This window comes from Panthera leo, chromosome Y (assembly GCF_018350215.1).
Source record: "Panthera leo isolate Ple1 chromosome Y, P.leo_Ple1_pat1.1, whole genome shotgun sequence".
Lineage (NCBI taxonomy): Eukaryota > Metazoa > Chordata > Mammalia > Carnivora > Felidae > Panthera > Panthera leo.
In genome coordinates, this window is record NC_056697.1 from 3,721,528 (window position 1) to 3,741,417 (window position 19,890).

At 43.9% G+C, this 19,890-nt stretch overlaps 1 protein-coding gene across 2 annotated transcripts in view; it reads right to left on the bottom strand.

Moving 5' to 3' along the window:
- The window catches only part of NLGN4X (neuroligin 4 X-linked), a 315,466-nt gene that overhangs the window by 228,838 nt on the left and 66,738 nt on the right, over positions 1–19,890 (bottom strand). For both annotated transcript variants that reach the window (XM_042926569.1, XM_042926570.1), the window contains exon 4: positions 10,765–11,550. In XM_042926569.1, coding sequence (XP_042782503.1) covers positions 10,765–11,236 — 472 coding nt within the window. In that variant the 5' untranslated portion in view covers positions 11,237–11,550. The remainder of the gene's footprint in view (positions 1–10,764; positions 11,551–19,890) is intronic.

The following is a 19,890-nucleotide window of genomic DNA, read 5'->3' on the forward strand; positions in this document are numbered from 1 at the left end:
TGCAACTGGGAAAGATAATGCAGTCAACATCCTACAGGGATATCCAAGCCTCAGCCGCAAATTACTTTGTCCCGGTGTGTGCGCACACACTTTATCATGGGAAGCAGAGGGATCCTGTTTTCCATTACTTTCTAAATCATGTCGTAAAATAGGATGCTACTTCTTTAAAAACTTATGAGAACATGTGACTTTCAGGCACGATGTAAGTAAGCCAAGAGCTTCATGCATTCGCTAATGAAAAAAATCTAAGGTCAACTCCAGGCTTGTTTAGAACATACATTGTGATGGAGAATAAATCATCAGAGGTGCCTGGGTAGCTCAGTCGGTTGGCATCCGACTTCAGATCAGGTCATGATATCACGGTTCCTGGGTTTGATCCCCGCGTCAGGCTCTGTGCTGACAGCTCAGAGCCTGGAGCCTGCTTCGGATTCTGTGTCTCTCTTTCTCTCTGCCCCCTCCCTTGCTCATGCTCTGTCTCTGTCTCTCAAATAACAAATAAACATTGAAAAAATTTAAAAAATTAAAAAGAAGTCAGTTGAGCATCTACTGATTTTGGCTCAGGTCATGATCTCACAGTTAGTGGGTTCGAGCCCCGCATCCCGCTCTGTGCGGGCAGCTCAGATCCTGCTTGGGATTCTCTCTCTCCTGTCTCTCTGTCCCTCTCCTGCTTGCTCTCTCTCAAAATAAATAGATAAAGTTAAAATAAAAAGAATAAATCATCTTGGGGAGTCTTTGCACTGCTAGGTAGGAGGTTGGGTCAGTCTCATAGCCACGTGCTGGAGAAAGCTAAACCTGCTGAGGAGACTTACAAAACTCTACACAGGAAAGGGCATAATACCTTGTCTTCAAAGATTTTCCAAGCAACAGAGTGAGCAAAAGAAGCATCCAAAATTGCCCCGGCTGTGTTGGTAGAAAGTTCACAGGTATAGATCACCAGCACTTTGTCTAACAACAAAGTCAACTCTCTTAACGGAGCTGCAAAAGTCTTTCATGGCCAGGTCCAAAAAAGGCTGAGTGGCCAAGTGCTCCCCATTCACTCATTCATGTGACCGATGTCCTCCTGCCTAGAAAAGGTTTATGGCGAACGCGGTGCATATGCGTTTGTTATATGTTGCCTGCCTCTCAGCACTCGCTTCATAAGAGAAGGGGCTTGGTTTTGTTCACTATTCTTTTTGTGAGTCTCAGCCCCTGGTCGCCTGGGTGTTGTTCCTTCTCTGCCTCTCTCCCCTCGGTGTACGCTCTGTACAGACGCTGGCCAAGAGGCAATGCCCAGAGCATGGTGGATGCCCAGAAACGGTTGGAGAAGGAAGAAATGAAAGAATAATCTCAAAACAAGTTTTAGAGTCCATCGGCGGTGTAGACTTGTAAAATAACTACAACTCCAAGGACACGGCAGATGTTACAACTGGGCACAGGGCTTCAGTGAGTAAAGAACAGGCAAATATGGCACTATGGAAGACGGCGGATGCAATGAGCCCTCGAGAGGAGGTCTTTGTAATTCCGTGATGGACGCCCATCTTGGTGCCATCATGCACTCCGGGGAAAATTGGACCATGATACCCAATATACCCAAATCCCTTGATGGGAAACTTGGACCATGATACCCTATATACCAAGATCCCTTGATGGGAAACTTGAGACCATGGTACTCAACATACCAAGATCTCTTCGTGGGAAACTTGGACCATGATACTCAACAGTCCAAGAGCCCTTCATGGGAAACTTGGACCATGATACCCTATATACCAAGATCCCTAGATGGGAAACTTGAGACCATGGTACTCAACATACCAAGATCTCTTCGTGGGAAACTTGGACCATGATACTCAACAGTCCAAGAGCCCTTCATGGGAAACTTGGACCATGATACCCTATATACCAAGATCCCTTGATGGGAAACTTGAGACCATGGTACTCAACATACCAAGATCTCTTCGTGGGAAACTTGGACCATGATACTCAACAGTCCAAGAGCCCTTCATGGGAAACTTGGACCATGATACCCTATATACCAAGATCCCTTGATGGGAAACTTGAGACCATAGTACTCAACATACCAAGATCTCTTCGTGGGAAACTTGGACCATGATACTCAACAGTCCAAGAGCCCTTCATGGAAACTTGGACCATGATACCCTATATACCAAGATCCCTTGATGGGAAACTTGAGACCATGGTACTCAACATACCAAGATCTCTTCGTGGGAAACTTGGACCATGATACTCAACAGTCCAAGAGCCTTTCATGGGAAACTTGGACCATGATACCCTATATACCAAGATCCCTTGATGGGAAACTTGAGACCATGGTACTCAACATACCAAGATCTCTTCGTGGGAAACTTGGACCATGATACTCAACAGTCCAAGATCCCTTCATGGGAAACTTGGACCATGATACCCTATATACCAAGATCCCTTGATGGGAAACTTGGACCGTGATACTCAATACAGCAAAACCCCCTGATGGGAAACCTTGACCATGATACTCAACGCACCAAAATCTCTTGATGAAATGCAAGCAACTTGTAAAATGTACTACAGTGGAATTTGATCTCATTATTAGTTGATTTGAGCTCAACAGGAAAGATCTAATCTAAGTTGATAGATTTTAAACATTCAAATTTTCTTAGGGAGAATGCAGTTTGCTCTCTGTGCTGTGCTACTATTTTTGAATCTAAGCTATTCTTAAACACGCAAAACTAATGTGATAACTTTATTTCATAGACTCTGGGTAGCTACATTACAAAATATAGTGATGAGGGCACCTGGGTGGCTCAGTCAATTAAGCGTCTGACGTCAGCTCAGGTCATGATCTCACAGTTCGTGAGTTCGAGCCCTGAATCGGGCTCTGTGCTGACACCTTAGAGCCTGGAGCCTGCTTTGAATTCTGTGTCTCCCTCTCTCTCTGTTCCTCCCCCACTCATGCTCTGTCTCTTTCTCTCTCCAAAAATAAATAAAAACATTTAAAATTTTTTTAAAAAAATAAAAATAAAATAAAATATAGTGATGAAAGTAATTCAGTAGATTGAAGAATTGGGAAGGAGGCAGAAATCTTTTAATAAATGATATATATATCTTTAATTTCAGGTGAGAAAAGTACATTTGAACTTGGTAAGAATGGAACTTTACGTTCTCTGATTTAACGTTACTGCCTAGTGGTGCTGAGAAGAAAAATGCGCATTGGAATTCCTGGGGATGGAGTCCCAGTAATGAATCCTCTGACGTCAAAAATGTAACAGTGCAAAAAACACCCAGGTGAGCGCTTTGCATGCAAGATTATACCATCAGTGCACTGTCCTATCATTTTGTGAGGTTTTATCTCTCCCTCCTCCCCATTTTTGCACTTTTTATGTCTTAGCCTATCTAGAGAAGCGATAAATGAGGAGCTTATTTGGAGGAGTTCAGAAATCCCTTCCTCACTGCAGAACATACGCGTATATGCCTTGTGTATCATGTCAGGATTGGTGGAAAACGTTCCCTTGTGGATCCGCAACGGAAAACATCAACTTACAGACTGCCCTCCTTTTATTTTTTTTTCTTGAGATCCTAACAACTCCCTGAATTCTTCTGCCCACTGAACCCTTTCTGAAACTTGAGTTTTGTTACAGTTCATTCATTTTCCAAGCAAAGAGCTTATATTTTCTTCTATCACCATTTGGACTGTTCCAATGCCTTGTGTACGCTAAGTGCAAATGGTCATTTTTTTAAATCGGTAATTTTTGAATGAATCAGCTAAAAGGGCTTTAAAGGAACAAACGAGAAGAAAAGAGATACAGAATCAAAGTTGGGATGAGGAGATTCATAGATTGACTGGCTTGAGTTGGAAATAAGTCAACTCGTAGCAGGTGAGTTGGATGTTAAGTGAATACTGGACTTCACTTGTGGATGGAGGGATGAGTAAGTCCCCAAAGACATGATGCAGAATGTGGCTGAAGGCATCAGTTTAAGGAAGAAGGAGAGTTTACAAACTTTCTCCTATCTTGTGGAAACGCACCACAAAACTCCCTTGCTGAAGAATCAATCCCTCCTCTGTTCCTCCCTTTCTGCTGGGAACACCCTCTCCCCACAGAGCAAATGAGTATGTGCTCACAGCAGACAAGAGAGTGTTTTGCTTAAAGGGGACATCAGAGTGCTTGCATATTCGGAGAGGAAGGGACCGTATAGTGTTAGTATGTTCCAATGTCCAACTGGGCGTTTTCAGAAATCGTAACACATTTGATCTTCATTGGACAGTGGATATCGCGCTTGAGTGGACACCTTTCACACACACACACACACACACACACACACACGTTCACTTTCCAAAGTAATCAGATATGTGAAATCTAACAGGGAAATAAATGTTTTTCACTTAAAAAAAATCTGTGGGGCGCCTGGGTGGCTCAGTCGGTTGAGCATCCGACTTCAACTCAGGTCATGATCTCAGGTTCGTGTGTTCGAGCCCTGTGTCAGGCTCTGTGCTGACAGCTCAGAGCCTGGAGCCTGCTTCAGATTCTATGTTTCCATCTTTCTGTGCCTCTCCCCCACTCACGCTCTCTCTCTCTCAAAAAGAAACAAACAAAATGTTAAGAAAAATCTGTTTCTCGTTTGTAGAAACCTATTTCTCTGAACCCAAATATAGAATATCTGATTGGATCAGTAAAATAGAGACCAGTCACTTTTATTTATCTTAACGACTATCACTCTTTGACTTTTCTCCTGGATGTCACCTGTGAGCTCACTGTGTGATCTGTAGGTCAGATGTGTTCATGTGTGGGCCCCCGTTTTGCACACCACACACCCTCCATGGTCATCGAATCCAAAGCTACAGAAATCTTCGCTTCTGTTCGCTTTTGCTGCCATCTGGATAGGAGCGCTCCAAGGAGAGGTGCTCTTAGACATAAAAGAGGGAAAGTGAAATGAATTTAGTATGAAAACAGCCTGGTTCAGGAGAACCAAACCACGGAGCAGGAAGGCAGGGACCTACTCCCGACCATCGAACACAAGGAACTGAACCTTCCAGTGAAAGCTCATGTAACGAGAATAACATGAAATTCACATGAAATTCAACAGATGACGTACTGACCTCTTCCATGTCAAAATTATCTGTATAATCATCTTGTTAATTATGATTCATAATTAAGCAGAGGCATACTCCAAAATTGCTATAATCCTAAACAATATGCAGAAGAGGTCTAAGAGGCCTGCTATTATCACTAATATAGCTGACGTCACTAAATGTGGAGAAGGTTGAATGTCTCAATCTTCTAAGCTGGTAGAGAAATGCATGTTATCAGAAATCCACTCCAGGATAACCGTCTTCGCAAAATACTCAATTCCCTTCCAGGAATCCTTGTCGGAGAGATTTCTGTTTAATAATCTTCCATAATTACCTTCCCTTACGAGCTACGTCTACACAACGTCACAGACGCGAGCGACAGACGGAAATGACAATCCTTTGTTTTCACAGAGTTGCATGTTGATTCGTTAAAACATCTGTCTCACTGTGTTAACTCTAACTCAGTTACCCTTTTACTTTGTCACTTGCATGTGACTTACATGCATACAAATGGACTGAGACTTGATGAGAACAGAAAGGAAATTAATCTCTCTTTTATCTCACGTTTAAAAAAAAAAGACTACTATTGTCTTTGGATGTGCAAAGGCACTCTTCCAAGAAATGAATTTTAATGCTTTCTTGATGATTAATTTCTGTAACTCACACAGGATGCTAAAAACGCGTTTGACAACTGAGGCTGGAAAAGACCAGGCTCCGGAATAAGGGAGAGCAGAATAATTCTGTGCTCTTGTAAAACAGTATCGTATTCCCTCTACATTCCCTTTTCTTAAAGCCATACTCAGCACTATCAGAAAGGATGGTCCCTTGATCCCGTTCTACACTATCTAGTAGTGATCCCACTACTACAGTAAATGATTATGTTACAGACAAGAAACATTTATTACGCACTGGATTAATATTTACGTTAGACTCCAGAAGCACATGCAATTTTGCTGATATGTTGTTTTTGTTCCCTTTTTGACGATGAATTATGCTGCACTAACATCAGACTACAGAGTGGTTACATGTGCAGGATACTTCATATATGAGCGCCTTAAATCCCAGTGGATCTCATTCACACCCACAGGAAACAGAGGCACGTACAAGCCACATGACCTGTCTGCCGTCATCCCTTGGCTGGTAAGGGGAAAGGCTGGCATGTGAACCCAGGTGGGCACGTTGTTATAGCTATCCCTCTAGACTCAGCTGGAGGCGGGAAGTGGGTTTACATTAAAAAGCATAAAGATGAGGGTTGATGGGGGGGGGTGGGAGGGAGGGAAGTGTAGGTGATGGGCCTTGAAGAGGGCATCTTTTGGGATGAGTACTGGGTGTCGTATGGAAACCAATTTGACAATAAATTTCATATATTAAAAAAAATAAATAAATTTTAAAAAATGCCCAAGTTCTATAATACTTAGTAAAAAAAATAAATAAAAATAAAAAGCATAAAGAGACTCTTATGGTTTGCCTCCCTCTCTGTTTGAAATAAACCCATAAGAGACTCTTAAATACAGAGAACTGAGGGTTGATGGAGGGGCAGGGGAGGGTGGGGGGAAATGGGTGGTAGGCACTGAGGGGGGCACCTGTTGGGATGAGCACTGGGTGTTGTATGTAAGCGATGAACCAAGGGAATCTGCCCCCGAAACCAAGAGCACACCGTATACGCTCTATGTTAGCCAACTTGACAATAAATTATATTAAAAAAAAAAAGCATAAAGAATCACTCTGCCCAGATCTTGGTAGGATCTTGAGGTCTACAGGCGAGGAGCCCAAACTATTTTGCTAACATGGGTGCAAAGGGGACACCACTTAGACGTGCAGCTCCCGTTGTGAGCGAGATTTAGTAGACAGAAGAGGACCACTTGGGTGTTTTGCTGTGGCTCATTCATTGACACTGACTCTGGAAATTAGTTTGAGACGCCTGGGTAAATTTAAATGTCCCTTCATGACATCCCTGTGTACAATCCCTCTGAAGTATGACAGTTAGTAGGATTTGCCCTAGCCCTATACTATCACAGTGGACACAAAGGTTGCGTTTCTACCCAACAGAGTTAATGCCTCAACTCTGCAGAGTGCCCGCAAACTGGAACCAGTACCATCTCCTTGGTATGCGTGCAGAAAGCAGCAAATTTTCACCAGCCAGCATTAAGAAGGTCTTCCCACCTATAGGTAACACTGGAGATGGAAAGGAAAGCACATGGAGTCTCAGAATGGGTAGGGGTTCCGAAGGCTCAAAACAAAACAAGTGCTTCAGCCATTACTCTGTTTTCACTTAGGGTATAGGCTTCACTGTGGAGTTCTAGCAGGATTGTAACACACTGCCGTGCACGTTGCATCGCCACACAGCAGCAAACAGGTGTTACCTTACAGTTGGGAAGGTCAGAGTTGGAAGCTGGCACCGGGAGACAGAAAGCAGCAGAGAGAGCCAGGGTGCAGCAACGGGTGGAGGGTCTTTGTCATTAACTGGCGGTCCCACCCAGGTTGTGCAAGCTACGCTCCCCTTAGCGTAAAGTCAACCGATGAGCCAAGGCAATCCCACACGCAGTGGAAACGGCCCTTCGCCATGGAAGGTGTCACAGTTGCAGGTGCCAGGGATTAGCAATGGAGGTGCCTTTGGGGAGTCGTTTTTTTGCCCACAAGCGTCCGTCTCCCTAAATTAGGAATCCTCATGTCCTGTGCAATCCCAACATCTAAGCAAGTGGTGGGTACTCAAGAACTATCTTTGGGAGTCAAGTCAAGTCGGGCATGGTCAACCCCGTCACCCTCTGATTGACACAGAAAGAATGAATCTAAAAAATTGAAGGATCGGGGTGCCTGGGTGGCTCAGTCGGTCAAAAGTCCAACTCTTTTTTTTATGTTTATTTGTGTTCATTTTGAGACAGACAACGAGACAACAGGCAAGGGAGGGGCACAGAGAGAGATGGAATCCCAAGCAGGCTCTACACTGTGACAGCTCAGCTGAGCCGAGATCAAGAGCCAGACTCTTAAGCAGGTACACCACCCAGGTGCCCGTAACTGTCTGACTCTTTATTTCGGCTCAGGTCATGATCTTGCAGTGTCTGAGTTCAAGCCCCGTGTCGGGCTCTTTGCGGACAGCTTGGAGCCTGGAGCCTGCTTGGGATTCTGTGTCTCCCTCTCTCTCTTCCCTTACCCTGCTCATACTCTGTCTTTCAATAATAAATAAACGTTAAAATTTTTTTTTAGAAAATTGAAGGATCAAGGTGGTATATGCAATATTGCTGTCTTACATCATTACATAAATGCATTGATATGAGTTAAGGCAGTCCATAAAGGGAGGTCCTTGGAGGAATTAGCATGTTGCCATTTCAATATGTTATTAAGGGCGGGGAGTTTATTCATTAAGTGAATAACCAACAATTAAATTTCTAAAGCTCCACATCGATTCTCAAATTGATGCAAATATTTTAAAAAAGAAAAGAAAAAGAAACCTCAAGACTCCTGACCCTACAGGCTGTGATTTGTTCTTTGTACAAACATACAGGCAGGTACACCTTCACTCACGAGCGAAATGCCAATATTTATACATTGTAGGAAAACACATTCTGCGTTTCAGCCCCTACTGGATTTCTGATTCTCTCGTCAACATCACGTGAGATACTGTTTGCAAAAGAGCTCCGGAAACCCCGAACAGGCAAGCAAGCCACGCTGGCCTTACTCTTTTAAGTCTGGATTGCTTTTCCATCAGGTAGGATTTCCCAATTCCTAGTCAGTAGCAGACCACAGTGAAATGGCCAAATCCGGGGTGCCTGGGTGGCTCAGTCGGTTAAGCGTCTGACTTCAGCTCAGGTCACGATCTTGCGGTTCGTGAGTTCGAGCCCTACGTCGGGCTCTGGGCTGATGGCTCAGAGCCTGGAGCCTGCTTCCGATTCTGTGTCTCCCTCTCTTTCTGCCCCTCCCCTGTTCATGCTCTTTCTCTCTCTGTCTCAAAAATAAATAAAAACGTTAAAAAAAAAATTAAAAAAAAAAAAGAAATGGCCAAATCCTTCATGTTTCCGAGCTACACAGCTGCACATCTCGGTGCTGTAGTCGGGAAGACTACTGATTTTTCTCCGGGGTTGGTCTCTTTCGGACCAACCGACCTCTCACCGGGAGGGGAGAGCCACAAAGTCCCCAGCACGGCAAGCGTACCAGGACGGCGATTTTCATCTTGTATGCTGTGTTGTTCTCTCTGTCCTTTTCTGCCTTTGCTTCTTCGAATGTCTTATTTGCGTAGGTCGCGAGGAGAACAACCACCACCCAGCTAAGCGGCTTCAGAAGTGAGCTGTCTCATTAGTTTGGGGTATGGTTATGCTTCCCTACAAGCACCACCAGCCAGAGATTATAATTATATTAGCGTACAAATATAATAGTGCACTGTCTTTCCACCCCTTTCTCCGGGGGTTCTCTGTGATGTGGGTAATAATAGACCACCACGGTCTGGTGTTTCATGACGTGCTGAGGCTACCTTTCAGCACTGACAAGGACACAGCACAGGACAGCCGATCCAATTTTGGACACGGTAGATCCCTTCTTGCACGCCTTCAGGCAAATCTTAAGTAAAAATCATTCTCCAAGGATTAAAGGGGGGCAAAAAGAACAAAAAGAAAAAGAAATCTCTCCCCTAAAAGATGCAAAGGACACATTTTCGTTTCTATAGTTGATGGTGTCTATGGTTCCTGTAAATTAGTTCTTTTAATTCCAGTAAGATGTACCTTTCAGGCTTTTGTCTCCCCTTGTCTAAAAATAGCATACGCAAATGGTCAGTGAGAAATGTGTTCACACTGCAGCATAACATTAGTCTGGTTAGCCTTTACAAATTTTTTGTTTTTTAATTTGAAATCTACACAGACAGGAAGATAACCAAATTCTACTACCGTTGGATTAAATGAATAAATCAAACATCATTGGTTCTTACAGATTTTCATGGCTGTGCTACTGAGAAGAAAGGGAACATTTTGTTCAAGCAAGCACATTATCTCCTAATGTAGCTAGAATCATGTAAGGATACTCGTTAGCCATTTGACTGCTGTGAATATTAGGAGGAAACAAGCTGTAAATTTATGTTAGCAATAATGAGTCTAAACAATGAAATCCAACCATTGTATGAAATATCCCTTGCTTCTATATTGAAAACAATCAGTGGTTTTCCTTTCAAGACTCGGAAGGAAGGAAGGAAGGAAGGAAGGAAGGAAGGAAGGAAGGAAAGAAGGAAAAAGAGGGAGAAAGGAAGGAGGGAAGGAAAAGAAAGAAAGAGAGAGAGAGAAGGGAAAGAAAGAGGGAAGGAAGGAAGGAGGAAACTGCTAAACTCTTTAGGCATTAATGCAAAAGAACCATGCCTTCTAATTTTCAGTTTGCAACTTAAACATGACAGTGTTCTTAATTCTATTGTTTTCTATAGACTCGTCCCTTTACAGATGATGCGGGCAGAAAAGGTAACACTACATGTTCGCACTGGTTATCCGCTGCAGATACACATTGTAAACACGCTAAAAAGGCAATAGATGAAAATAATTAAGTCATTAATGACGGCACCGTCCATCTCTGAGTGCTCAGTAAATACAAGGGGAATGAATCATAAATTAGGGTTGTCGCTGCATTCATAATATGAAAAATGTAAACAGGTTATAGGAAAAAAATATCATGCACAGGACATTCGAAAACCCTGTTGGCAAATCCAACACTGGGCGAGCACGTGCTGTTTACTGTTTAAATAAACTACTCACCATCCTCCGTGGGCACGTAGATGTTTAAGTAAAGGCAGTCTTCGTTTTGATCTTGAACGTAGGTCATTAAAGTATCCAAATTAGCAGTAAACCAGATGGGCAGCATATCATGTAATAAAGACCTCTCGTCCAGGTGTTGGGGGCACACAGCAGCGAACTGGGTGGCATTTCGAACTCCAGTCCATGAGGACGGGGGCTCTGGGGGCTGAAATCGCCTCTCTCCAGTGGGAGGAGAGGCATACGGGACCCCCAAGTACTGCTCCACTGGACCCAAAATCTCATTGGGCAATGGTGTTCTTAAGCCCCGGATTTTGCCGTAATTTGTGTTGACCACTGGATACTGTGCTTGGCTGTCACTGAGCGTGAACTTAATGGCAAGAGCCGTTATCCACAGGAGAACATTGGAGTTCAACATGACGCAGACCGGGGTAAAGAACAACGGAAGCCATAACAGTCCCTTGGGCCTCGACATTGTTCACTTCCACATCCGCTGGTGTCCGTGTGATACAACTCCAAGCAAACAGAGCCGTGAGGCGAGCCCGCAGAGAGATAGGGCTTCCCAGGGAGCAAAGGACCCAGGAGGGGAGCCTCTCAGATGGGTCATAGACAGAGCCCAAGGTTAAGAAGAAACCCAGCAGTTGTCTCGGCAGCCCATTGCGAGAGAGAGCAGCCCTCTCTTAATCCTGGCACCGAATCCCGGCAAGTGTGAGGCTCCAAGGAGGTGGTGACCATCCGATATCCGAGGACAAGGGTTCCTTAGGAAAACTCCCAGGCAGAGCAGTCCGCCTAATGGGGGAGAAGAAAACAAAAGCAAACACGGACGATGATAATGAAGCCAAGGATGCCATGCAACCCTCAACATGACTCTATGAAATTCCTATTTGCTGCTGAGCATCTATCTTCATGTAACAGAACCTAGCAAGAGCCTCACTTGTCTTAATTCTTGTTGGGTGCCCGTTACCAGGAACGACACAGGACATTTAGAAGACATTTAGCATTTGTTGAACGTTGTCTTTGTTGAGTTGCCCAAAAGTGATACATATTGCTCAAATGACATCTCCCAATTTCACCATTAGCTACAATGACCAGCCAATCAGTGGACAGGTGCTCCCCAATGTTTGTCAAGCATGTAAGGAAACTGTCACTATTCCCTAAGGTCTGAGAGTCATGGAACATATGAAAATTTTTTCAGTACAAGGAAAGGAGAAGTGTGCACGCTCAGGGGCGCCTGGGTGGCTCAGTGAGTTAAGCATCCGACTCTTGGTTTCAGCTCAGGTCATGATCTTATGGTTCATGGGATGGACCCTGAGTCAGGCTCCATGCTGACAGAGTGTAGCCTGCTTGAGGTTCTCTCTGTCCCCTCCCTCCCTCCCTCCCTCCCTCTCTCTCTCTCCCTCTCTCTCTCCCTCCCTCTCTCAAAAAAAATAAATAAATAGACTTGGGGAAAAAATGACTGTAGGCTCTGGATACTAATCTCTCTTGGGTTACTTAATGGCACCTATCTTTAGACTCCACACATCATCACCCTGAATCTCCGCATCCTTGTAAGAACTGAGCATGACACTGCATTTCAAGTACATTCTGTAGTGCTTGTCCCATCAGGGCATCATTCATAATTAAAAGTGTTGATACCTAAGCCATCCAGGGTAAACTTCTCACCTTGCAGCCCATTTTAAAAGCTGATGGTACTTTTGAGTTACCCTCCCACTGAGTCTGTTCTCCCAGACTTGTCTCGATGTAGAGCTTATGACTCTCACTAGATCAATCGTTCCTCTTACGGCATTAAGGAATGCTGTGCATGGGCAGGAAAGGATTGTGAATGCTCCATTAGGGATAGAAAATATTACATTAGGTGGTGCAAGGAATCCTATCCTTAAATAGAGTGTTCTTCAACTCGAAAACAGAGAATGCGTTTGTAAAGATGTTGTGGGCAATTCAGATTATTTCTGGACTAGACCATAAGCACCCAGTTAAGTGCACAGTGGAGGAGAATATGCCAACGAGCTTTTTTTTTTTAATTAAACCTATCGGTGGGATGCCTGGATAGCTCAGTCACATAAGCATTCGACTCCTGGTCTTGGCTCAGGTCATGATCTCAGGGTTGTAGGATCGAGCCCGCATCGGTCTCCATGCTGAGTGTGGAAACCTGCTTGGATTCTCTCTCTCTCTGGCCCCCCTCAAAATAAATAAATAAACGTAAAAAAATTAAACCTATCAGAGCTGGAACTGTCATGGAGCTATACCACCTCTGGGGGAAATTCCATAGTCTATGACTTCCTGGGCCAAGTTCATCAGACCTGAATAAAAATGCACTCGCCATTAATTTGTGATTCTGAGAGACTCAGGTCCTCAAAAGGCTACCTCTGTGAGCTGAGGGAAGGGAGATGAGCTGCTGGGAATGTAGGTCAATGGTGTGTCAAACCTTCTTCATGGGGTGTGGTGAGCAGGACGGAGAGGATCTACAAGCCACATGCGTGTTAAGAGTACACAATGGGATCAGCCCTAGAGTTCACGCTGAGCCCAATGATCAAGCCTGTCCTCTGCCTAAACTGACCTCCCCACAGGGTTCTGAGGGCCAGAGAGAGATCATGGACCAGCAGGACCTAAGAGAAGGTGTTGGGGGACGTGTGAACACCTTATAGGTAATGTTCATCAGTTCAGGACTGTCTTACTTATTTCCTCATTGTTTGAAATTGGGCTAATTTGCACAAAAGTAATCTGATCTGAAGCCCATGGTCTCTCTACCTCAGCACCGTTGCCATTCTGCACCACGTACTTCTTTGCGAAAGGCGATGTCCTGTGCCTGGTAGCGTGTTAAGCATCCTGCCTGGAATCCACCTGCTAGATGCCAGTAACACCTCCCCACCCAATTTGAGCAATCACAAATGTCTCCAGTTATTGCTAAACGACCCCAGAGTGAGGACCACAGTCTGAGCCATCCAGCATGGAATTCTGGGGCCATGTAAGTGACTTAGGTATCCATGGGTACATTTTAAACATTATATGTTTGTGGGGAGCCTGAGTGGCTCAGTCGTTTAAGCGTCCGAGTTCAGCTCAGGTCATGATCTCACAGTTCATGAGTTCAAGCCCCACGTCAGGCTCTGTGCGGACAGCTCAGAGCCTGAAGCCTGCTTCGGATTCTGTACTCCCTCTCCCTCTGCCCCTCCCCTGCTCACGCTCTGTCTCTGTCTCTCAAAAAGTGAATAAACATTAAAAAATGTATTTTAAGGGGTGCCTGGGTGACTGAGTTGAGTGGCCGACTTCGGCTCAGGTCGTGATCTCTCAGTTCATGAGTTCCAGCCCCACGTCTGGCTCTGTGCTGACAGCTCAGAGCCTGGATCCTGCTTTGGATTCTGTGTCTCCCTCTCTCTCTCTGTCCTTCCCCAGCTTGTGCTCTCTCTCTCTGTCTCTCAAAAATAAATAAATGTTAAAAAAATTTTTTTAATGTATTTTGAAAAAAAACATTTGTAATATGCTTGTGTGTGTGTGTGTGTATGTGTGTGTTACATTAAAATATCTGACAACTTTAAAAGCTTTAGCATTACAAGTAATACAGAATTCAAAAGTAAATCTATTAAACACACATCATCATCATGATTAAAAAAAATCCCTATAAATTCAACCAACCAACATATTTGGGGACTAAAAAAATAAAAGTCCTCTCATGTAAATGTCAGACACTGGAAAATATTTCAAAAGGGGTGAAATTTTGTTATATATGCATATAACATATATATACTTAATACATTATACATTACATATATCTATATATAATATTCTATATATTATACATATTTTATAAATAAAAAGGGCATACTATAAAGTGAATTAGTAGAGGGGCACCTGGGTGGCTCAGTCAGTTAAGTGTCCAACTTCAGCTCAGGTCATAATCTCACAGTCTGTGGGTTCGAGCCCCTCATCAGGCACTGTGATGAAAACTCAGAGCCTGGAGCCTGCTTCAGATTCTGTGTCTCCCTCTCCTTACCCCTCCCCTACTTGCTCTCTCTCTCTCTCTCTCAAAAATAAACATTTAAAAAAATTTAAAGCGAATTAGCTGAATAAAAAATTGTAATGAAAAAATGTAAAAATGATGCCATTGAATAGATAGGATTTGAGAGTTAAGAACAGCTTTATAGCATGTTTTCTCTGCAAAGGTTGCAGAAAGAGGGATATCTAATGGTGGCATTTCGGCATGATTTATAACTTGATAGGGTCTTTTGTAACGATTCTCTACAGGGCGGTTATTCTGTCTGAGATTGTAATTAAGACAAAGCTCACGCTGTGCAGGCGTTTCAGAATATAAATGGGTCAAAATAAAAGTCGCAATACATTTCTCCCCAACGTGCGCATCACTCAAACTGAGATCGGTTTCATGTTAAAATATGTACTTCGTGAACATGAGTCTTGACCAAACTTATTTTGGTGTCTTGAACCCAACGAGGAATAAAAGCACATCCCCGACCCCCTGGGCGTTCAAAGCTTTATGATTCCATGTGGTGACAAATACGTTAGAAGACAGAGAACTTTCTGGATACATCTTCAAAAGCCCAACCACTCCACTTGGAAAAAAAAAAGGTGGGGGGAGGGAGCCAGAAACAACTCTCCTCCGTGAGGCTCTCAGCTACGTGGGAGGCCTGAGATTCACGGAGGGCTGGTGTCCAGAGACACTCTGAAGAATCACGTTCATCTGACCTCATGAGCATCAGGAATAAGAACAGCTGATTGTGGTCCCTGCCCAGTTAACGAGCTTGTACAACAATCCTTCCATAGGGTTTACTAAGAAATCTGAGGATAGCCATTCTTCCAACTATGTGCAGCCTGCACACACACACACACACACACACACACACACACGTCAATCCCTACCAAGGTTCACTCAATGCCAGCCATCAGCCAATTAGCATATTTTTGCATATATTTAATATTCTTGTCTTACCTCCTAGGTGAGCAAGGTTACAATCTATTGTCTTTGGCGAACGTTACAGCACATTCACTTCTCATTCATCTATGAACTTTCAGTTGTGACAATCGGATCCCACAAAAATGTACCATGTTGAACCATGAAGCTCAGATGTAGATAAAGTAATTGGACAGTAAATAAAGATGCCAACTATACAATCTGGAAGGTGGTTTCATGCTGCACTGCAGGCTCAGGGCATCAATCAACACCACCGCCTGCCTGCCCACGTCTGTTCTTTAATGGGTTAGGAACACACCTGAGCCACAGTGGAAAAGGAACTGGAGTTTCCAGCAAGAGGATCCACAGAACCCGGACTAAACACGGGAGAGAGAGTTAATGGCTTCCATATGGTCCAGTCAAAATTGGCTGGATAGAAAGATACTCGACAGTTGTAGCCCAAAAATCAGGTCAGGGATAAAAGGTTTTTCTAGAGTCAACTCTGTGAACAACAGGATGCTACAATAGCCACAGCAAAACCTAATCACAGGTCGAGAAGCATTTCAGAAAGATCAGCTTCATAGGCGATGGGGACACAGTGGTGGATGAAGACATGACCCCAGCCCACTACAAGCTACGTTCTTATGAAACTACCCTTAAGAGTACGGCTCGATTCCTCACTCACATTCTGTGCTTAGCAAACACAAAGATCAGCACGGACGGAAAGGTCATTAAATGCTTGATATTTCTGTGTCTAATTAAGCTATTACCAAAAATTATTTCCAAATCTAAATCAAGTAAGTTGCAAATATCTGCAGGCTACGGGTGGACTTCTGTCACCAAACTTGGTCCTGCATCTTCAAAGTCACAGTGTCATGTCTCCAGAACCTTCTCACTTACATTACCTTGTGGTGTTCAGAAAACTCTCATTTTTGATCCCGTCGAACTGGCCCTGTACTTTTGTTCCCTACATTTTTTTTTCAACGTTTTTTTTTTTATTTATTTTTGGGACAGAGAGAGACAGAGCATGAACGGGGGAGGGTCAGAGAGAGAGGGAGACACAGAATCGGAAACAGGCTCCAGGCTCCGAGCCATCAGCCCAGAGCCTGACGCGGGGCTCGAACTCACGGACCGCAAGATCGTGACCTGGCTGAAGTCGGACACTTAACCCACTGCGCCACCCAGGCGCCCCTGTTCCCTACATTTTAATAACTGGTACCATTATTTGTCAAGTTATTCAGGCTAAGTTAAATACCACCTTTGGCGGGCGCCCCTTCCCATAATTCCATACGGTAAGTCCTCAAATCTGCCAAGGGTCTTACGGGACAGAAGGCCTGACCTCAGTCATTATGGCTGAAAGATGGAAAAGTCAAATGGTAGCAAGTGTTGAGCCAAGACGTAAGGCAACTAGAAAACTTATACGTGCTGGTGAAAATTAGTGTTTTCCCATTACAGAACAGTTTGCTGTGCCATGGGGAAGTCAACCACAAGGAAGACTTTGGTTCCGATTAATTGCACACACATGGAGAGACATACACATACTACCTGGTGTTCATCATCTCTGTCTCTGCTCTCAAGCTTCTTTAATATGTGTGTCCAGAGACACAAAACAGTGTCCCCGTGCATAGTCACAGAAGCAATAACACAGGAGGATAACACAGATGTGCATTCACAGGAGAATGGACACATAAAGGTTGGCACATGCAAAGAGCATCCTACCCAATAGTGAAAAATGAATGAAATACGGACATACGTATCAAAGTGGAGAAATCGCCAAAATAAAAAGCAAGTCACAGAAGAATATGCATGGCGTGGTTTTATTTATATAATACTGTATAAAACTAAACAGGGCATTGGTTAGAGCTTATTTGTACTAAAATATTAAAAGAGGGGCCCCTGGGTGGGTCAGCTGGTTAAGCCTCCGACTCTCGATTTCCACTTGGGTCATGAGCTCACGGTAGGTGGGATCAAGACTCACATCAGGCTCTGTGCTGACAGCAAGACGCCTGCCTGGGATTCTCTCTCTCTCTCTCTCTCTCTCTCTCTCTCTCTCTCTCGTCCTCGGCCTCTCCTCCCCTCTTTCTCTCTCTCTCAAAATAAAGAAATTAAACGTTAAAAAAATGAAATATAATATAAAAAGAGCAACGGCATTTTTAAAGCCAAATTCTGCTTGCGTCTGGGACACAGGACAGGGTAGAAACAACACACACGTGGATAGACACAGATATCGATAGTGTCATATTCTGTCGTCGGACAGCAGCATATATGTTTAATTTTTATTTATTTTTTTATTTTTTTATTTTTATTTTTTAACGTTTATTTATTTTTGAGACAGAGAGAGACAGAGCATGAACGGGGGAGGGTCACAGAGAGAGGGAGACACAGAATCTGAAACAGGCTCCAGGCTCTGAGCAGTCAGCACAGAGCTCGACACGGGGCTCGAACTCACATACCGCGAGATCGTGACCTGAGCCGAAGTCGGAGGCTTAACCGACTGAGCCACCCAGGCGCCCCAAATTTTTATTTTTAAATCAATGCATATAATTTACGTATTTACGTGATTCTTGAAAAATGCAAATGTTAAATGTTAACACACCTTCACGTCCCCACGCACCATCCAAACAGATTTAAAAGTTGAAGGAGAAACAAACTGGTTTTTTTCCAAAGTTATGTTACGAGCCCCAGGGACCAGGCCATCCGCTGACACAGCCCGTTCCTGGCAGTATGACTAAAATGAATACTCAGCTCAGGTGCGAGTGCTCCTGTCTGGTCACTAATTAGCCAGGTGACCTGTGGCCCATCGCTTAGCGCCCAGGGGCTTCAGCCCCCTGAACAACACAAGGAGGGCTTGGACGAAGTGGCCTCTTATGATGCCTTCAGCCTGCTGATTCTCTGAAACCTCACCCTATTATTCTCCACACGGAGTGTCCATGAAATAGGGAAGCTGGTGGGAAGAAGAAAGTCCCCCAGTGAAGCGGTAAGACCCGACTTGGGTGAGATAACTGACAGGGAGAAACAAGGGAAGGTCTGTTGTGTCAGAAGCAGCTGAAATTGCCTTACAGCCACACCCGCGAAAAACGCATTTCATAGGGCACCTGCCTGGCTCAGTCTGTGAAGCCGCCGACCTCGGCTCAGGCCGTGATCTCGCGGTTCGTGAGTTCGAGCCCCGCGGCGGGCTCCGTGCTGTCAGCTCAGAGCCTGGAGCCTGCTTCGGATTCTGTGTCTCCCTCACTCTCTGCCCTTCCCCCTGTCATGCTCTGTCTCTGTCTCATAAATAAATAAACGTTAAAAAAAATTGAAGAAATGCATTTTGCAATACCAGAGAACATATATTAGCAGGATAAATTGTCACCAACTTCTTTCACCTGATGTCTCCATCGAGATTGAGGAAGAAGACTGTCTTGCATGCAATATTCACTGATTTCTTGTATTATTTGTTCTATATAAATGATGTACTCTTTTTCTATCCTATCTAAGGATATGGAGTTATTTCATAAGAGTTTGTTCTTAAAATTTTTATACATACGTAGTGTGTATAAATGTAACACACATTGCTTACGTTTATATAGTACATATGTCTACATATGACATATATGTTCCACACAAGTATTCCAGTGTACGTGACATATAGGCAAGTTTTTAAACATACAAGTCTACCAATCCAAATTAATAATGTAGTGTGAAATATACATGTACATGTGTGTCTCCAAACTAAGACACTGAAATATTAAGCACATTAGCTTCAGAAACTGTGCCTTCTCCATTTTCCGTAAACCCCCACAGTACCCTGTTCGGTGCCCTTTATGTTGTAGATAATCAATAAAACCGGTTGTATGTGATGTTGCTTATCCAAACAGAGGGCTCTAAGCATGAGCTATGTGAAGAGCAAGCCTCACAGACACACGGAAAGGCGTCATCATACTGATCTGCCCGCGTGTTGAATAGTTGGGGGCCTTCTGGGGCTTGGGCAGGAACATGATCTGAAGGCTCATGCCGTCTACCTCTTAACCCAGGCTTTAATATAAACTCCATCAGCAACCCCAGAGAAGGGTGTAAACCGTCAGGGACTCCAGTTGCTTCTGTATAAAACGGGCAGGGTACAGGATGTGACTCATGGACATGAGCAGGTATGTTCCAACACATGGAACATACGTGTGTGTGTGAAAACATACATATATTTATATAGTGTCTATAAATACACGTATGCATCAATGCATATAAACATATAT